Genomic DNA, 21,658 nt, shown 5'->3' on the forward strand with positions numbered 1-21,658 from the left:
CATCATCTTTGTGTGTGCATTCTGGATAAACGACTGAATAGGGGAATGTGAACATCTTTAAGTAACTCTTTGCATCGAAATGTGTGTGTATTGTACTAAAAGTCAGATGTTTTTAATTGTTTTGGAGATAAGAAATGATAAACCCAATAAGATGAAGGTGATTTCCTCGTATGATTCAAAAATCTCTGGGTCTTCATTTGCTGTATGCAATAAACCCAGTTTCAGGTTAATTCCTTCCAGTCTTATTATGCTTCTTAATTTGGTCGAGGATTAAATAAATTCTCTGAAATAACGGATCAAAGCAGAGCCTGAAAAGGTTGATATATGTCGTTTTCCTTTTACCTGAATATGTGAGAGGTTTTACCACCTACAATGGGTGCTCCACATATCTTCAAGACGCTCAGAATTCATTTTACGGAGTCAGATATTCGGTTTATTGTGTTACATTAAGCAAGCCACAACAGGTGGTCTTTAGAATGAAGGCAAGAAAAACCTGAGCTCTGAACACAGAAATTACATAAGGCTTTATACCACTAATCTTGTACTGTGAAATAGAGAAATGAATAAATTCCATGTTCCGGAAATACAGGCAGTATTGTGAATAATGCACACTGTAGGATGTGGAATAAGTGGAAAAAATAATCTTAGAGTTAGTCAAGTTACATTTACAGTATGGAACATAAATGTTTACATGTAGGGGGGGGTGTGGTGGCGCAGTGGGTTGGACCACAGTCCTGCTTTCCGGTGGGTCTGGGGTTCGAGTCCCGCTTGGGGTGCCTTGCAACGGACTGGCGTCCCGTCCTGGGTGTGTCCCCTCCCCCTTCGGCCTTACGCCCTGTGTTACCGGGTAGGCTCCGGTTCCCCGTGACCCCGTATGGGACAAGCGGTTCTGCAAATGTGTGTGTGTGTGTGTGTGTGTTTACATGTATCTCAGAAAAATAATATTATTACTAGGAAGGTGATCAGGAATTGTGGACATTCTGAAAGTTTTATGCAGCTACTCGTGTGATGAAAATTGGTTCATATGGTGGAAAGAAACAAACTAACTGCACTTAAGAATCACATGTCTAAGTCCCTCTTTCTGCTAATGTAATGTACACATTGTATTCTCTGTGAGATGTGTGTCGCTTTGGAGAAAAGCATCCGCTAAATAATAAATGTACATGTAGTCATTGCCTAGAGAACACTGAGGTTCTCAGTGTGTGCAGTTTCTCTGGGGATGAATGAAGTTCTCGTTCGTTCGTTCGTTCGTTCGTTCGTTCGTTCACATTGATAGGATACAACTTTGACCATAAATTAATTGCTCTTGCTGTTGCATTATTTTGCCATTTCTCACAGCACTGAAGTTGCTAGTTATCCAAAGGGTGCTGGAAAAGCCGCCGTTGTGGCCCTCCACAGAGAGCCCTCGGGACCTTCAACTCAAGTTCACACATGCTGGGTTCCAGAATGGGCGCCCTTGAAGAGGATGAGCATCGACGCTGTCTGACGGCGAGAACTTGTTTGCTTCCAGCACGTGATGCTTTTGCAAGGGCTGCCTGTCACCCCTGGGGGGCCGCGGCGGCTGCGTGACGTCGCTCAGTCCGGAGCTGTCACCTTCTGCAAGCGATGGCTTTGTGCGCCCGACGCAGTGACGAACACGTCAGCCCCCTGTCTCCCATAACCCTTCACAAGCCGCGGCATGAAACCATCAGCAACGAGATCCTTTCCACCGCCGAGTGACGCGCATCGGTGAGCGCGCACTTACGCTGCATACTCTCGAGGGGAGGGGCAGATGCGAAGGCCTGGACCGCGTCGCTCTTGGGGTCACGCGTGCACGTGAGATGAGCTCGCACTTATAGGGCAGCAGGCCTCAGATTGACCCGCATGGGCCTCCAGCTGTGGGTGCGCCATTTCAGGAAACGTGCCCTCAAGGAACCTTCGTCCAGGTCCCTCACGAGGGCATTGTCAACATTTAAAAACGGGCGTTTTAATCGCAAACAGCTGGTAAAAGAAAATTTGCTTGACCCTTTACACACCCCTTACATGCAAACTGTACAAATTGTTTGAACTTTAAAGGATCCTTGTTTTTTCTTGGCTCGTGCTCGCTTTGAAATTTTTTCTTATTCATTTTTAACCGTTTATTGCATCGTTATTTATTTGTCATTACTAAATTCTGTTTATTAGTCCTTATTTTTCCTTCAGGTTTTTCGTTGACAATTCTTCATTATATCATTCACCAAATGGTATTCCTCTTTGAATGGTTCTTTCCGTATGCCTGTGATACGGCCTGCTGTCAAAGCTTTTGTAAGACAGTACCGTGCTGGTTAAATTCCACTTAATTTGAACTGGGTGAAGGAGACCTCGAATGTCTCCGTGTGGTGCAAGGAGAAGCGAGAGTTTGGAGAAGAGTAAAAAGGCAGTAGAGAAGGGGAGCACATCTGTGATGGACAATATCTGGCAAAAAAATATCACAAACCAACATTTTAAGCCTTTTCGTGCCTTTTTTACTGAAAACCTCCGAAAGAATCTCGAACTGGGAAAAGATCAGTTCCAACATCATGCAGTGATTCTGAGCGGTTTTGGACCTGGAATCACGCGATTGTTTGTTTGCGGTCTTTGGCAAAGACCTCTTTTGGAAGCAGACTTTGCACCAGAGGCAAAGTAATTGCGGCGAGGTCCTCGACTGGGCTCTCTGCTAATTATCTGTGTCTGACATGGGGAGATGTAACATGAATTAGCCCACAGCCGATCCATGCGTACCCCACTGGCTGATGACCCCCACATCAATAACGTGGGGCACTGAAAAGTAACATCAGTAAACAAGCATATCCGCCAGGGGGCACGGGTAGGGGCTCCAGGGGGGCCAGTTAGGGAGGACGGATAACGGAATGGGCATGGAAATGAGCCCAGGAGTGATGGCCCATTGTCCAAACCGAGGAGAGGCTAAGGGTGCTTGTCGTCAAATTTGAGCACCCCCCCTCGACCACTAGACTAGCAAAGAGGCTTCTGAACCTCTTAAGAGTCTTTGCTCTGCGTTCCCGTAGCTGTCCTCATGCGTACATTGGACGCTTTCCACTTCCTGCCAGCGGCCCCCTGCTTGCCATGGTGGACGGCTTTGTCCAGCGTGTGGGGGGGCATCTGTTCACCAGGACAGCCTGCTGAGAAGAGTGAGAAGCCACCATTCAGCCCCAAACAAGCATGCCAAACAAGGGCTGGTCCGCACAAAGTCCCCGGACCTTCACATCCATGTGGGCTCTGTCCTGTTTCCTGGACGATGCGTGATGCACGTTAAGCGGAAACATCGCAGAACTGCACCCAAAGCATATAATTCATATGTAATGTAGTATATAATATAATCCAGAGATGCACGGGTTGCTGAACACAAGCAAAGTATACCGTTTCAAAGCTGCCGGTAAAGCAAAAACTGAGTCAATCGTGAGCAAGATGTTTCCAAGTACGCATGTAGCCCTTTTCAACAGATAAATTCAGCCTCCCAGACGGTATTGTCACAGAACGAGATATCGACTCGTCATTAAAAACATGGTGCATGTGAGAAGAAATGCGGTAACGTGCTCCGCGGCGATAAAGCAGTTGCAGGAAAACGATCCGCGAGGACAGGTTGTGAATATGGACGTCTTTGATGTACTTTTTAATGGGGGGAGAATGGGGGGCCTCCATTATAGGCCTACAATGGGGCAAAGTGACCCACCTCTTTGCACACCAGCTGAAAGGACCCGCTTTTATAGCGAAGGGGGAAAAAAAAAAAAAAGAGATACCAAGCCACTGCTTACTCACTTGGTATTCTAGTTCTGGCACTTAATATTGTGAATAGCCGGGCCGGAGCCTATGAATTAAAGAACAATCAAGTCGCTCTCTGCCAAGCAGGCGTTTTGTGCGGCCGACCCCGCGGCGGAGCAGAAGCCCCAAAAGCGTAGGCCGCCATTGTGCTTCTATAGAGTCCTAATGAGCTTCGGGGATTGCGGTGAATGGCGGAGCCCCATTCACACTTTGTTCCAGAGAGGGGCCTCCATCCACATTCAACGTGCGGACAAAGGGCATCGGGGAACAGGGAACGGGGTGGGGGGCTGCCTGCAAAGGCCCGTATTACCATGACAGTGGGCAGCGCGCGGGTCCCGGCGACACAGAGGGGAAAACGCCACAAAGGGCCCCTCGCACGGAACACATCCCCAGCCGGGCTTATGAATACGTCAGGGGGCCTCGTACTGGTGTCTGGTTTTGCTTCCGTAATTAGCAAAGAGGGCTTATCTCCAAGAGTCAATTGGATCACCTCTTTAGCCATGTGCATGTATGAGCTACAATGCTGGCGACACTCTGCACATGAGGCCGAAACACGGGCAGATGTGAATCGAGGACGTGTACTTAAACAAGGCCCAACAAGGCGACAAGCTTTCGACATGGATGTCATAGTGATGAACGCCGGCCAAAACAAACTGGGCCAGCTCGGCATAGGGTGGCCATTGACTCCGTGTCAAGGAGACCACTTTGAAGCTTTCGAAATTACCCTTAGGACGGGAAACCTTTCATCCATCAATTACTTGCCGAGCCTATCCCGAGAGCTCGTTGGTTTGCTTTCCCAATACAAAGAATTGGAGACCCCCGCTTTGGATGATGAAGCGCTGGTCGATATTTTATGCTAATTACAACGCTACCGTAAGATCAAGTCAGGAAAAGCTTATTGATTAATTGATTTGATAAAGGCTTCCGGTTTAAAGGAAACTCTGAAATCTCGTCTTGCTCCTAGCGTTCCTGACGTGAAGCTGATGACCACTCCAGCGCAGTAAAAACACAGGTCAGCCTCTGATAGAGCAGTTCCTGTTTCTGTTCAGGGTAAATTAGCACTGTCACATATCACGGGAAGAGGGCAGAAGGCTTAAAGTAGGTAACTCGATGGGCCGGATCTTGTAACGACAGCGAAATCTCTCCTCGCAGCTTACTTTCGTGATCGGTGGACACTGCCACCATGTGGTACCTTTTGCAAATACATGACTTCCGTGCAGTATTTGCTTACTTTTTCACATGAACAGATTCTTTAATAGATTCGGTACATAGGGTTCAATTTGCGCATCAGTCCACAAACCTAGTGTTACACAATGCTGAGCAACCTGGACTGAACAGCAGAATCTACAGATTTAATTTTCAGTAATTTAAAATGTGCATGACTTTTAATCTAGTGCAAGGTTAATAATAAGATACAAAATACTGTACGCTGGGGGCTGGAAGTCTGTCACCAACTACTGTATCACAATTAGTTTATTCAGAACCGAAGACAAAGCTATAATGAACAAAAAAGTTTATGCCATTTACATCAACCCATGTCCAATCCTGCCTGGAAACAGTGTTTGAGGGAGGGTACCAGGACTTTCCCTTTATTGTCTTTTATTAGCTTGAAATGTGACATTTGTCAGCATCTGGGCACTTTGACTTGGCTTCATTTTGTATACAATCAATAAAGCACTTTCCTTAAAAATGTACCACTATTTATTTGATGGGGGTGTGGTGGTGCAGTGGGTTTGGACTATGCCTGCTCTCTGGTGGGTCTGGGGTTCGAATCTTGCTTGGGGTGCCCTGCGACAGACTGGCATCCCGCCCTCGGTGTGTTCCCTCTGCCCCGTGCTGCCGGGCTAGGCTCCAGCTCGCCGCGGCCCTGCTTGGGACAAGCGGCTTCAGCAAATGTGTATGTGTCTGTGCGCGTATTTATTTGATGGGTAGATTCAGTAGCATTCTTGGACATGGCGATAATAAAATAATATTCTTTAAGACTCAAACATTTCCGTTAACACTGAAGTACATTAAAATTAGTTTAACACTACTCAAACTGAAAATATTTTATCTCCCAAATTAAATGTTGATGTGCAGCATTCATCATCTTGATTTTTTATCTGACACTCAGAGACACCACTCGCTCTTTACCAATGACTATAAATGGAATTGCAGGTGATTTTCATCGCGAGACCAGTTTTTGCACTGGTTCAAGAATTGTATGCAGGTTAAAATAAATACTGCATACTGCATACTGGTTAAAATAAATTAACACTAAATAAATTTAAAAATTCCTAATCAATATTTGCAACATGACAAGCCACTATGTAACTTTTTATTTATCATTGCCTTTTCTAGAACTTTCACAGAACCTAAGTTGTGCATTAATCAAAGTGCCTGTGCTATTCAACTTTCCATTGACTGTGACAGCGGTAAAAGTGACTTGGGATTCACAAACACAGTTACGGACCAATTTTCTGTCCTAGCTGTGTTTGTGAGGTGATGGGAGATGTGAATTTGTGTAATATAATTACTATGTCAGACGTGGGAGGAATCGAAATGGACGTTTATTGAAAAGGTGTCATCTCCCCCCACTCGAGCAACTGACTTCTCTGATCACTGTCACATTAACTATTGTTTTCTCTTGGCATGTTCATTTTAAGCTTGTTTTTTTAGCTTTGTTCTGACTGTCTTCATTGTCATTATACACCAAGGTAAGACCAACAAAAACTGCTTAATTAATATTTTATTAACACTACTGCCACGTGTACCTCTCTCTCTCTCTCTCTCTCTCTCTCTCTCACACACACACACACACACACACACACACACAGTCTGAACACAAAACATTTTAAATACACAGTACGAATACAATAAAGATTCTGCTCTTCACAGAGTATACGGGTACGTACGCTTTTCCGAGTGCGTTCCATGTCGGCCCTGTTCTATATTACTTTGCAGGGAGTGCTGCTGCAGGCAGCCAGCAGGTGTCGCCACAGTGCACAGTGAAGAATCCAGCTCCATTTCAATGCATGTGAAGGTGTCCACCCAAAGCCTCCGTTTTCCTCCCCTGGGGGAGACTGGATGTATTTTCGGTGGCAAAGGCTTCTCGCCGATCAGCACTGGTGATGCTTCCATTTGCGTGAGGCCGCCACGAGGTTCACGTCCTTCTTGTGCCAGGGGAAGAGGAGGGCTAGGGCCAGGGTGCCATCGGGCCGCACCCTGCCGGTCACCAGGTAGAGCTGGGCTCGGCCGGGCCGCACCAGAGCCTGAGCGCAATGCGGGTTGATCAGCAGCCACTGCTCCAGCATGGTTCTGGTGTCGTACAGAAGGAGGGGGCCTTGGCGCACAAACTCCAGCCGCCCCTCCACCTCGAACTCCGTCTCGGTTGAAGCGAAGCGCCGGCGAGCCAGCTTGGCTTTCACAGCTGCAGGAGACGTAGATGAAGAGAAACGTTAGGCGTGAGAACTCCCGTCTACACCGTCCCTCCCGCCGCAATTCATCCTAGCGAACTCGTGCACATGCGACGTCGAGCACTTTCGCCGTGCGGCCAGAGGCGGGCGTGAGGCATCTACCGAAGTCGTTCAGGCAGATGGCGTCCATTGTGGATTTCAGAGAGGGAAACTCCTCCGTGGCAGGGCAGTCCTGGCAGGTAGCCCGAGGCAGACCTGAAGGAGGGCAGGATGAGATAGGAAATGTTCAACCGCAGGCACGCTCCCTTCTCTCACAGCTCACAAACAGTCTAAAACACTCATCTTTCAGCGGGACAGGACACCCACCTTTGAGGACAATGTTACCATGTGTGATCGTGGCTGACAGGCACATGTCGTCGTGGCCTGGGAAGCGGTCGCAGTCCAGAACATCTGGCCAGGCCTGTCCTTGACAGGCCAGCACTGGGGCGCAGCCGTCCCTCACGGCCGCGCAGAGGCTGCGGCACGGCTGGATGAACCTGTGGGCATCGGGGGGCACATCGCGCAGCTGGAACGGGAAGCTTGCGCACACAGGATACACACGTACAAACACAGCTCCAGCACTGAGCGCACACGGCAGCAAAGCTGGGAAAGACGAGATGAGCAGACTCACGTGTCGAGGCAGATGGGGGCAAGGAGGGAGCAGAGGAAGACCCTGGCCTGAGGGTGGCAGCCTGTCTCCAGCAGTGGCCTCCAGCGCTCCGAATGTGGCACCACCTGGGTCTCCAGGCTGCTCTGGCCCAGGTAGTTGGGCAGCCGCATCTCAGAGTATCCTACGTCCTGGCAGATGCCCATGTGGCGGGGAATGGGCACGCAGCGTGTGAACTGGCCAAAGTCGAAGGCCAGGCCCTGAACTGGAACCAGGACGAGGACGATACGAACGAGCTGAAGCATGGTGTCTCCGGGTAGGTCCGATCCTCCGGGGAAGGCGCGGGATGCTGGTATGGCCGCTGCAGGGACAGCGTGTGCCCCCCAATGAGGAGCCCTCGTTTATATAGAGCCGGCAGAGACCAAGAGAGCCCCCGCCTGTCAATACCCAATCAAAGCAGCGGAGACGGTGGGGTTCCTCTGCAGACATTGGAGGGGGATGCGCTGCACAGGGGAGTGCTAAATTTTTAACTAGTCCCAGACCATATCCAAAATGAAAAAAATCTATTTTACTGCCTCTTTTTCCTGTGTAACCCACAAATTCATGTTGACCTGAAAGGAGACTTTGCTTTCACCAGGTTGCCATATAAGGGCAAAAATGAGTACCGTTAGAATAAATTTGCAGCTATAAGGTACATTGGGGTTTTTTGCTTGATATTACTGTTCTTCTTTGCACAGTCAGCCAGTCAGTTTCTTCACACTGGTGACAGAAAGGATCCCAGTGTCAGCTGTACTAGATTAATATAAATGATACACATGCACAACACGGTAATCAATAAATAATTCATAACCTCCTGATGTCAAACAGTTTCCTACACAGCTTGGGAAAAAAAATCATTTTTGCTCATTCTTTTCATATGGTTTGGGAATATGTACACACTGAGGTGTGTAGAGCCTGGAAGGGAGTCCTTAGGGAAAGCCATTAGAGACGGGGATATGTGCCAATCAGACAGACTCCTGGTCTCCATGTTGATGGTCCCTTTCATGTTTGGCCTCCTTTGCAAATTTAACATCCTCTGAAGAAGGGCCTCCAATTAGAGAGCGAGTCCCATTAGCCCAGAGTCGTCTGCATCGGTCCGCTCCGCTCCCTTGGCTTTGATGTAGTGGCCTTGCGCTCGATTTCCCATCCAGGGGGGAGGAGAGAGCAGCAGCCGGTCTTCGGTAACCACCGGGCAGCCAGCGCCACAGCGAGCCCCTTGACTAACACACCTCCGGGTGATGGATCCCTGCCCTTGATGAATTGGATATCTAGAGCCAGTGTAATTTGAAAAATGTGAAATTACACATTAGAAACCCACTGCTTAGAAACACTTAAATATATATATATATTTACGTATATACTTATATAATACACGCAACACAGAGACAACAGCAGTTACCGGAAACATACATGCAACGCAACCTTTATTTGTCTATTTATTTATTGTAAGTTACTTTTGTATAGCAGGTTCAACGCAAACTTTGTGACGTCCGTTGGGAAAAAATAATCACTCAATGTTATTTCACTTTGTGGTAATTCTGGCACATATTACGTTACGTAGCTGTATATGGGGCGGGAGGGGGGTAGCGCTGGTTCCAATCGGTTCAGACGTGGGTGAAAATCCGACTCTGTCTGTGTCGACTTCATATGAGAAAAGCGTCGGGTAAATAAGAATGAATAACTGTAACATATAAAGAGTTGCAGAAATGTACTTTTCCGTCCTTGGTTACCGGTTCCGAGCCGTCGGTCTTGAAATAATGGGTTGCGGGACACGAGAGCCAAAGGTGAGACTGCCGAGCTGGACGAGGGCATTTCCAGACGTTCGATCGGGCCGGCGCTACTGGGTCGGTAGGGAGGAGAGGCCTCGCGCCGCAATTAGGAAGGAGACGGGGGAATCTCGACAGGGACTAACTAGACTATTAGTATCGCAGACCAATTTGTCCAAACAATAGAGCCACGCGACTAATGCTGCCCCCAGCCTCCCCACCCCGTCTCACATTATCTTCAGGACGCTGTTATTCTCTTTAATGGCACCCGATTCACCAACCCCCCACTGCGAAGAGAGGAGACTGTTTGTATTGTTAATATGGTCCGAGCTTTTGTTACTTAATAACAAGGGTAAGGACACTGAACACGCTTTTTCCATAATACATATAAACAAATTAAATGTGCCTCTGAGAGCTAAGCATTTCGGGCAGCTGGAAGCGTAGTGGTTAGAGCTGCTGCCTTTGGACCCAACAGCTGCAGGTTTGCTTCCCACTTTCAGCTGTCACACCCTTGAGCAACATGTTCACCCTGAAATTACTCCAGTAAAAATTACCCAGCCATATAAATGGGTAAATAATTGCAAGTAACATTGTAAGCTCCTTTGGAGAAAAGTGTCAGATACATGTAAATGCCTGCAACTTCATTACCCCCCCCCAAGTCACACCTGGCGCATCTTAATCCGCCGCACATGATCCGAGCAACACGCCCACAGCCTGACATATACAGCTGGGAAGGGTTGAGCGCCGTGGCTTCAAACTTCCTCGAAAATGCTCCGATACAAACTTCTCCCGGGAAAATCAATATGAAACGAATGAAATTAACATAAATATTCTCCTCCCTGTCAAAAACTTGTTAGGATCAGTGCAGAATATAAAGAATAAATAGCCCATTGTGTGTGAGGTCTGCGAGGAGGCAAAATATGAGCGTGTCCTTAGGACATGGAGATGGAGTCTTGCTGTCCCCGGTCTAGTTTCTTTTGTTTTCGTCAGAGTTCTTCTCTCCTTTCGTCTCACTGACGACCTGTTGACAGACGAGCTACTTGTCTGCCTCAAAGATGAATCGCTGTCATTACTTTACCTTGGGCAATGTTGCCGGAGAAACCGTCTCAGTCTTTCGGGAAGGCATGTGCCAACGGGTACGCATAAATAAAACAAAAATAAACAGGTAAAGAAATTCATCAGTCTCAGTAAATCAAAGCTCAATCAATCATTAAAATGCTAAGTTCAGAACAGTCCACACACTAGTGATACTGTGTATCGGGACAATAACATTGGCTAAAAGAAAATAAATATGACAACCCCTCGCTTTCCTTAATACTTCCAAAGCAGCTCCGTTGCTCAGGGAGCGTAAGGGTCGCACCTCCCGAGGCATCAAAGAGTAGACGGAGCACGTGTGTGAAAAATGGTTCGCGCCCCGTCACGTGTGACAAAGCTGCATTTGCATAACTCATACGTAGATGTCAGGTATTTAAGAAGCAAGGATCAGAGGGATAGATTCTCTGAGAAAAAGGAGCACGCTCAGACTGAGCATCGCTAGCGCGGGGGTTATAGACACCGGTGTGGCTCGGAGCAACTCGGTAGCACCCAAATCCCACCTCAACGACCCCCCCCAGGCTGCTGCTTTTCGTGGGAGGCTAATCGCAGGCAGACAGAAATTCCCGTCCCTCCTCATCGGGTTGTCTCCCAACCGGCTCCCCTCCCAAAAACTTCCACCCCCCTGGGCTCCGGAGAGGCTGCCAGTCAAAACTGTGTCGACGAGTTTTGTGGATGACCTGATCTCTGAGCTGACCGTCTCTTAGTTGAGCTCTGACGTCGGTCCGTCCTCACTTTAACACCACCTGTTGTGTTATTCTTATTTTGTAAACTGTTTCTAGACACCTATGCATGTAATTTTTTTTTTTTTACTTCAAACTTTATTTAAGAAAGTTATCAATAATACACGCAACCAAAACAATACATTAAAAATCCACAGTCAAACAAACCCGACACCATTTTCCTACAGCTGGTCAATAAAATTACTAAAGAACCATTACATAAAATACATTGTGAAGACAAAGTGTTTCCCGTAACAATCCCCTTTCTGGCTTCAAAAAAAATATAACTGACCCATGTGTTCCCCACACCAACGTACCCGCAAAAGGACTGTCCCCCAATAGCAGCTCAACCAAAGTCATCATATCATAATACATGCTTCCTTCAAAACACATAAAATATTTCTAAATTACGGTGTAAAACATGATCATACCCATAAAAACAGACAAATAAATACAAAACAGACATACACATGAGTAGTTATGAACATAAAAACTCAAAGTGCACCTATGCATGTAATACACACAAAAACACATAAGCCCTGGCGGGGAAAAAAAACCCTAAGCTCACTCATTCATTCACTCACTTTCCTTTACCGTTTGTCCTGGTCAGGGTAACAGCGGTGCAGAGCCCATCCCAGAATCAATCACTGGGCACAACACCCTTCGGGGCCAGTCGCAGTCCAGTCTATTGCAGAAACGTATTTAGAAGTGAGAGGACGAACGGATTGAAGTGAGATGATGAGTGAAGTGAGGTGGTGCAGGGTGTGGTGGGACATCAAGAAAGCTCAGCACCACAGTTATTAAGATGTTATCCACCCCCCCTGGGAGCATGAGGACTCACTACAAAGACTGATGGCTGCTGGTAGAAATGATCTCCATGGAGGGAAATAGATGCAGCACTCTTCTCAACAGGCTCAAATCCAGGTCATCAACAAAAAAGTAGATGGTGTTGTAAGGAACCCACAATATTATTGAGACCAGAGCACTGGCTTTCAAAGTGTTTTGGGCAGAGGACCACTTTGGCACAAAGGATACAACAGACAACCTATGGCCTACAGCCAGCACTTCATAAAAAATCAGCAATAAAATTATGACATATTTTTTAGCAAATGAATTAATGTGATTTATATTTATTAATTATGCAACTTTTCCACAAAAAAACTGATATTTTGTGAGGTTATTCATTAACTGAAAAGTTTATGTGATGAGTGCAGCCAAAAGCTAGAGGAGGCTGATGGGTCGGACTCAGTCAGTGAGGTGGGCTTCGATGGGCCTTCCATTGACCACTTTGATTTTGGCATCCTGTTGAACAAGCTTACAAAGCTGGAGGAGTTACACGTAGTGTATGGAGTTAAGGGCTGTGGTATGAACTTTGAGTGGAATCTGTTTGAATTCACCCATCGTGACTGTCAGGCTTTAGCTGAAGCTTTAAAATCTTGTAAATCATTGAAGGTAAGGTTCATTCCGCTATTAAACAATGTTTGTTGTTTAACTGTGGGCTACTATTTGTCATTTTACTAAAATCAATTATTGTTCTTGTATTTCTGTTAAGTGTTTGACTGTGGCTATGGGGTGCGGTGGCGCAGTGGGTTGGACCGCAGTCCTACTCTCCGGTGGGTCTGGGGTTTGAGTCCTGCTTGGGGTGCCTTGCGACGGACTGGCGTCCCGTCCTGGGTGCGTCCCCTTCCCCCTCCGGCCTTACGCCCTGTGTTGCCGGGTAGGCTCCGGTTCCCCATGACCCCGTAAGGGACAAGCGGTTCTGAAAATGTGTGTGTGTGTGTGTGTGTGCAGTTGCTATTGGGAGATATCTTCAGTTTCATGTCAGGCTTGATATTTAGTCAAATCATTTTAATGTGGGTCAATAGATCGGATTTGATAACAGTAAACTAACTTTCACTGTGACAAAGCATTATGTGACAACCCGCATTACTGTGTGTTTGGGTTGTAAGATTTGTTTATTGTAAATAGTTGGATTATGGGTAAATTGTAAATAACGTGTTCAACCACTGGGGGCACTTCTGGGGGGAAATGATAGGGTGACTGTGTTTGCCAGTAGGAATGAAGAGAGCCTGGAGATAATAAGCAGACTGGGAAGGCTGCCTAGAAGCACAGGTTGGCGGAAATGGGGTCCTCAGTCAAGAGCATTGTTTCTTTGTGTGCTGTTGTTCAAATAAAATGTTTGAAATGAAAGCTGCCTGTGTATCTTTATTCACCCCATCCAAACTCACGGTGCTGCGTGCTACAATAAAGATGTTTAGTGCAGGTGAAAGCACAGGTTCAGTGTCAGATTTTTATTAAAAATAAAAACAATATGAATTTTAAACCTATTTTACAGCAACAAAAGCGGAGTGTTGCTGCAACTGCAAATCGGAGCGCCTTGAAGGAGCGATGAGCAAAGGTGGTTCGATGGCACGACCCTCATGCTATTGCAAAATTTGCTAAGCACAGGTTTAGTGTGAGTGAAAAGAAGGCATTTTTAAATTGTAAAATCATGTAAGTCCATAATGAACTCATGTATTTGACAAATTTGAACATTACTTCGCACGGACGTGACAACTCGGCTCTTGCGGACCACTTGCTTTGCGGAGGACAGGTGGTTCACGGTCACACTTGGGAACCACTGGACCAGAGAATCTCAGCTGGATACTACAGAGGGGACATGAAGTTCAGACAAAGTTTTTCCTGGCTACACACAGGCCAGAGACTCACCCCTGCAAAAGGAGCCTAGGAAAGTGCATTAAAGGGGAAACTAAATTGATTGTGCTGCCATTGTGTGGTTACAGTGAGAACTACACTTTAACACACAATTCACCTTGAATTCTACAGCAGAGCCATTACTTGTGAAACACACACACACACACACTTTCTGACCCACTTGTCCCATACAGGGTCGCGGGGAACCGGAGCCTAACCCGGCAACACAAGGCGTAAGGCTGGAGGGGGAGGGGACACACCCAGGACGGGACGCCAGTCCGTCGCAAGGCACCCCAAGCGGGACTTGAACCCCAGACCCACCGGAGAGCAGGACCCAGTCCAACCCACTGCACTACCCACTTGTGAAACATTACAGTAATTTGTTTGTCTATAAGGGGAACTTGCAAAGGCAGGAGTTAGTACCTGGAATTGTAGCCTTACTTGTTCTTGTAGCCTAACTTTGTGTTTGTAGTTTGCCCTGGGTACAGAAGTTCCTGATTTATTACCCGCTAAGTAGTAGAATTGTAATTTCCTTAAGAGTTGGTCAAGCAGAAGTACCAGCTTTTTTTCCAGATTGATTTACAGTGATTTACCCATTTATGTAGTTGAGGAATTTCTGGGGGGAAGAGTGGCACAGTGAGAGGTGCTGCTGCCTGAATGATGCAAGAGAATGTGAGTTTGATCCCCACTCAGTCTCTGTGGAGTTTGCATGTTCTCCCCGTGTTCATCTGGACTTCCTCCCATAGTCCAAAGGCATGCAGTTTGAGTGAATTGGTGAAGCTAAATCGGTTAAATGCGGTGTTTGTCCCAAGCCCACGTTGATGTGAGGAATGTCATTCGGTTGCAAAATCTCTGCTCCAATGACACTTGGATGAAAAATTTACTGGTCGATCTACGTCCCTACCCTCACCTGTAGTCATAGACTCCGGGTAATGACCGAAAGAATGAGATTGTGGATACAAGCGGCTGAAATCAGTTTTCTCCGCAGGGTGCTGGGACTCACTCTCCGTGATAGGGTGAAGAGTTCAGACATCCGGGAGGAACTCAGAGTAGAGCTGCTACTCCTCCACATTGAGAGGAACCAGTTGAGGTGGTTCGGCCATCTGAGAAGGATGCCCCCTGGGCGCCTCCCTTTGGGGGTATACCAGACACGCCCAACTGCGACAAGGCCCCGAGGTCGGCCCAGGACCCGCTGGAGGGATTATACCTCACAGTTGATCCGGGAGCGGCTGGGGATCCCCCGGGTTGAGCTGGAGGAAGTTGCAAGGGACAGGGGCGTCTGGGCTTCTCTGTTCTCCCTATTGCCACCACGACTCTAGAAGGACAAGTGGGCAAGAAGATGGATGGATGGCTGGCTGATGGATGGCTCTCAACTGAATATTTTTCATTTGGCTTAAGTGTACTATTGCATGGTCTTGCTGTCCTTTTTGGTAATAAATACCTTTTATTTTATATGAAATACTATATTGTAGACCCCTCCCTGCACCGGCAGTTTGTTGGTCTTGAAGTAGTTATGGAGGTGACTGCTGCCAGTTGCTTCCAGGGGTTTTGAATACATGAATGAAAAGTCAAAGGAATCGCTGTTCTACAGTTCTTTATTCTTCAGATGTTTGTCAAAACTGTGCATTTCCTCCCAAATTATTCCCATGTCTTAGTTTGACATTTTTCCAGGCCGTTCTTCTCTTTAACAAATAGTGTCTCATATCCTTTGAAGCATATGGATCTCATATTGCAGCACTGGCTTCACAGAAACTGACACATTAATTAAGAAGAAGAATTGAATGAAGGAATGATCATGAAGAAAATGTTTGGATTCCTTTCCATGGATGCAGCTCAGGAGCAAGGTCCATGGCCAGTTTGTTGCTCTGTTCTGTTCAGAAGATGTAAAGCAGATTTATTTTGTGTTTTTTTTCCTTAAAGGCCATGACATGCAGCCATTAACATGGGTGGAAGCCACTAGTTGCACAGCAGTTATGAATACTCATTTGTAAGGCCATGGGTGTAAATGCTGCACCCTATTCTCCTGTCATTGCTCCAGAAATATATCCAGCTGTATTAATATATAACATCTCGAAGTATCCTCATCTGTCAGATAGTTGGTAGCATAGTGGTTAGAGCTGCTGTCTTGGGCGCCAAAGGTTGCAGATTTGATTCCCACCTGTAATAACTTTGAGAAAGGTACTTACCTTAAATTACTCCAATAGAAATGCCCAGCTGTGTAAATAAGTAATTAATTCTAATTAGCTTAACATTATAAGTCACTTCTGGAGAGAAGTTTGACAGAAGTGTAAATGGGTTAGATAGCAATTCAAGGAATAATGAATGTACTTCTCCCTCTTACCACAAGAGGGCAATCAAACACAGTTTACAGGACACCCCAATGCAAACATGCAGAACTATGAGTAAAACATACTAACTTCCAAAATAAACTGTCACTACATTTCTTGATTGCTGTATCTAACAATTTGGGGGAAAAGAAAACAGTCTTGCTTTTGCATTGTTATCAGGAGAAAACAAGCAGACAAACTTAAACACATGTCAGCATGTCTTTTGTCCTCAGCTTCCTCTGCTGATCGCCGGATAAGTTCATAGTGACAGAGACCCAAAGAAAAACAAGCAAGGATGGGGGCACGTCCTGCCCGGCATCGCAGTGAGGTTAGTGACAGTACTGGGTCTTGACACACATCATACTGGACAACCTGGGTATGCCACCGAAGGATTGAAGGCCTTCGGGTTCCATGGGCTTCCTGCTCTATCTCAGAACCAGGACCGATGACTGTGACCACAGTAAGTGCAAACACACATTTTTCTGAACTGCTTGTCCCATATGGGGTCACAGAGAACCAGAGCCCAATCCGGCAACTCAGGGCATAAGGCTGGAGGGGGAGGGGACACACCCATGACGGGACGCCAGTCTGTCACAAGGCACCCCAAGTGGGACTCGAACCGCAGACCCACCGGAGAGAAGGACCCGGTCCAACCCACTGCACCATCGCGCCCCCTATGTAAGTGCAAAAAAATATCAGCCAAAAAGTTATAAGGGGTAAGAAGGCATGCAGGACAATAAGGCAAAATAAAAAAACCAAATGAAATACGCTGACTCCTCAACATACAAACACCACTGGAACCGGACGTCTTTTCATAATTCACAGTGTTTGTAACTCAAAAGCCACTTTTATCTTCTAAGTCACACTCAAAGAAAGCTTAATAATGCAGACTTCCCTCAATTCATTTGACAGTTAGGATCTGTAAAAGTCTTGGATAGTGCCACAGTACCGTTGAAAATACAAATCCACAAATGTCCTAAATCTCTGGGAATGTATTTTTCAATTTTAGTAGTTAAAATTGGACACCCCCAAGTTTTGGTGCCCGTAGGCCATCCCCTAGGTTCAACCGAGTTATAAAACACCATGTTTTCTAGTGTTTCACTAATGACCATGAGCACGCACACACACAAACACACACAGTCTGAAACCGCTTGTCCCATACGGGGTCGCGGGGAACCGGAGCCTAACCCGGCAACACAAGGCGCAAGGCTGGAGGGGGAGGGGACACACCCAGGACGGGACGCCAGTCCATCACAAGGCACCCCAAGCGGGACTCAAACCCCAGACCCACCGGACAGCAGGACCCGGTCAAACCCACTGCATGACCGCATCCCCCAGGACCACGAGCTTCGTGTACAAACTGTACATTCTCTGCTACCAGTAGAAATGTTAGGAAATGTATGTTAATATAACACATTTTAAAAATAAAAAAACTTTAAAAAAAAAACTAAAGGTGCCTTTGAAGTAGTGGTTAGAGCTGCCGCCTTTGGACCCAAAGGTTGCAGGATTGAATCCCACCTCCAGGTGTGGCAAACTTGAGCAAGGTACTTAACCTGAATTGTTCCAGTAAAATTACCCGGCTGTATAAAAGGGTAAATAAATGTAGGTAGATTAAGAGTGTAAATCACCTGGTAGAAATGCATTGGCTAAATGAATATATGTAAACATCTGAGTCTGAGCCGCCCAATAACTGTGCTTGCATGGTGGGAACAGAGGTGCTTCAGGGTGACATGATGAAGGAGCGAACCCGAGGTCTTTCCACGGAGTTGTTTAACAACTCAGAGCCTCATTAAGCTGCTCAGTGCCCCCAGATACTTGGATTGTCCATTAGCGGCCTGCTGAGACGCGCTTCACTGGAGCTGTCGGTCTGAGGGTGCGCACTCCCCCCGGGGGGGGCAGTAAAGACATCCTGGCGAAGGGGACGAGGACCAGGAGCTTCTCATTACTTAAACCGGAACGTTTCGACATAGCCCCGAACTCGGACAGCACGACAGAAATGCTAGATGAAGCAGATAGAGCATAATTTATTTCCCCAGTAGCCCGGAGCACATTGTAAGCACACAATTAGAGTGCGTATATGGCTAGACAAGGGTTTCTTCAGCGAAGGGCCTAAGGATGGGACCTGTCTCAAGGGTGCAACAGCAGTGTCCCTCCACAGACTGCAGATTCAATTAAAGATAAGTGTAATGGGATCACGTGGTCACAGATGCTCCGGAGCAGAACTTCTGAAAACAACACACTGCGGATTCTACGTGGCCCCGTATGGATTTCACACACACACACACACCTTCAGAGCCGCTTGTCCCATATGGGGTCACGGGGAACCGGAGCCTACCCAGCAACACAGGGCATAAGGCCGGAGGGGGAGGGGACACACCCAGGACGGGACGCCAGTCCGTCACAAGGTACCCCAAGCAGGACTCGAACCCCAGACCCACCGGACAGCAGGACTGTGGTCCAACCCACTGCGCCACCACACCCCCTGGGCAGAATAAAACATAAAACTATTAAACATTTACATTTATTCATTTAGCAGATGCTTTTCTCCAAAGCGACGTACGTCTCGTAGAAAACACAATCAGGAGAAAGAGATAGTTGCAGATGTGTGACTCTTAAGTACAGTTAGTTTGTTTCCTTCACCATATGCACTAACGTTAATCACGCAAGTAGCTGCATGAAACTTTACCAGAATATCGCCGATTCCTAATCACCTTCCTAGTAGTTTTTTTTGAGATCCATATAAACATTTACATTACATTGCAGGAGTGGCTCTGTAAAGGACTGATCCGAGAATCATCACAAACATGCATACCTTACGTGAACTTGAGAGATCATGGGCGAAGTGAGTTCGGAAGAGATGAGTTTTAAGACCCTCTTTAAATGTGGACAGAGATTCAGCAGCTCTGAGTGAGAGGGGGAGGTCGTTCCACCACAATGGAGCCAGAACCGAGAACCTCCGTGCTTTACCTTTTGTTGCCGGGACCACCAAGTGGACAGATGTGGAAGAGCGTAGCAGTCTGTTGGGGTGTAGCGAATGATCAAGTCTTGTAGATAGCGGGGAGCAACGCGTGTGGAGATGTCTGACGCACCAGGTGGAAAGGAGAAGAAGAGCTGGGTATCATCAGCATAGCAGTGGTATTTGAATCCATGCGAGGCTATGACCGGACCGAGGGAGGAGGTGTAGATCGAGAAAAGAAGAGGACCCAGTACTGAGACCTGTGGGACACCGGTTGAGAGAGGCAGAGGAGAAGAACAGGAGCCCCGCCAGACCGTTTGATAGGGTCTGTCAGATAGGTAGGACTCAAACCATCTTAGTTCTGCTCCTTTGATCCCAAACTGACTAAAAGTGAAGAGAGGAAATATAAATTATTAAATACAACAGTTAACATTTATATAGAATAGAATATTAAACAGGGGGGTGCGGTGGCGCAGTGGGTTGGACCACAGTCCTGCTCTCCGGTGGGTCTGGGGTTCGAGTCCCGCTGGGGGTGCCTTGCGACGGACTGGCGTCCTGTCCTGGGTGTGTCCCCTCCCCCTCTGGCCTTACGCCCTGTGTTACCGGGTAGGCTCCGGTTCCCTGCGACCCCATATGGGACAAGCGGTTCTGAAAATGTGTGTGTGTGTGTGTGTGTGTGAATATTAAACATTTGTATACAGGGGGCGTGGTCGCACAGTGGGTTGGACCGGGTCCTGCTCTCCAGTGGGTCTGGGGTTCGAGTCCCGCTTGGGGTGCCTTGCGACAGATTAGCGTCCCGTCCTGGATGTGTCCCCTCCCCCTCCAGCCTTTTGCCCTGAGTTGCTGGGTAAGGCTCCGGTTCCCCGCGACCCCGTGTGGGACAAGCAGTTCAGAAAATGTGTGTGTGTGTGTGTATTTGTATACAAAATAAACACACACACACACACACACATTTTCAGAACCGCTTGTCCCTTACGGGGTCACGGGGAACCGGAGCCTACCCGGCACATTACATATAAAATACATATTATATGTGCATTCTGCATTGTTTTGCATATATATATAAGATATGCATAGTTTTATTGCATGTTTTAATACATAATTAAAATCAATGTAAACCACTACGCTGCTTGTGGCATAGTGATTTACACTGATTTTTATTCATTTGACAGATGATTTTTCTCCCTCAAAAGACCATCTAGCAATTAGCTCACACTTATATTCAAGACAACCTACAGTGAAGGCTTAGAGGGGACTTGAACCCACATCCAGTCTCACAACCCAATTGCACTGGTGCTGCACCACTGTGCTGCCTGTAACCACTGCTTTTCAGGAGACCTGGGTTTGAATCCCTGCACCGCTGGGTTAAAAATGACCAGACTGTAGTGGGTTCATCACTGTTAAGTACTTTAACAATCATATCATAAGTTTATGTGCGTATGAATACTGTATACATATTTACCGTATATTTACCAGTTTAAAGGAAAATATTGTATGTTTTTGTTTAACATGATGGAGGGAGAGAGAGCCTCCGGGTGCTTTAACAGAGCGCCAGTCAGTGCGCGTCCACTCCCTTGTTCTGTGAACGGAGGGGACCAGGCAGCCCCACATCCTGCCTGCGCGGAAGGCGTGCCGCCACTATTGCTGCGGTTTACACTACAGCACGGTACAGTACAGTGTTTTCTTACGTAGACTGACTCGGAGTTGCACCGTCGCGGAAGGAGCGCGGAACAACGAGAGCCTCACCGCCCCCCCCCTCCGTTCCCCAAGCCCCATTGCTCCGGGCGGCTTCTGCGCTGGGAGAAAGAGACGCGGACTCAGCGGGAGAGGGAGGGGCCGCGCGCGGCCAGAGCCCCGCCCACCGTCTCGCGCAGCTCACATTCCTGCTCGGGAGCGCCGCGCGCCAGACGGAGCGAGGGAGAGCGGAGCCGCGGGCGCAGCGCGAATATAATGGCCACGGCGGCAGAGAGGAGCTGTGCGCTCCGCAGCTGTGGGCACCGCACGCATCCGAGCACGCAGCGGCCGTGGAGCGCGCACGGCGCGGACAGCGCGCCGCGGGACGAGCCCGCGCCCGGCTCGCGGACAAAATGAGGGTGACGTCGCAGAGACGCGGGGACGCCGGCTTCGTGGCTGCTTCGTCGGGAGGCGGCGGCGGCGCGGGAGACGCTCTTCACTGCGCTCTTGTTGTTGGGAACGCGGCGGCACGCGCCTGAGCCGCAGCGCGCGGACGGACACACGCACACA

General features: G+C 47.7%; 1 protein-coding gene across 1 annotated transcript; it reads right to left on the reverse strand.

Annotated features, from left to right (window-relative positions):
* Positions 1-6,875: 6,875 nt before the first annotated feature.
* On the reverse strand, positions 6,876-8,123 carry szl (sizzled). Its single transcript, XM_018747156.2, has 4 exons — positions 7,843-8,123; positions 7,539-7,708; positions 7,335-7,427; positions 6,876-7,186 (listed from the first exon to the last, which is right to left on the reverse strand). Exons 1-4 carry the CDS (start codon positions 8,121-8,123, stop codon positions 6,876-6,878), a joined length of 855 nt encoding a protein of 284 aa, XP_018602672.2.
* Between the last annotated feature and the right edge of the window lie 13,535 nt (positions 8,124-21,658).

This window comes from Scleropages formosus, chromosome 2 (assembly GCF_900964775.1).
Source record: "Scleropages formosus chromosome 2, fSclFor1.1, whole genome shotgun sequence".
In the NCBI taxonomy this organism is placed as follows: domain Eukaryota; kingdom Metazoa; phylum Chordata; class Actinopteri; order Osteoglossiformes; family Osteoglossidae; genus Scleropages; species Scleropages formosus.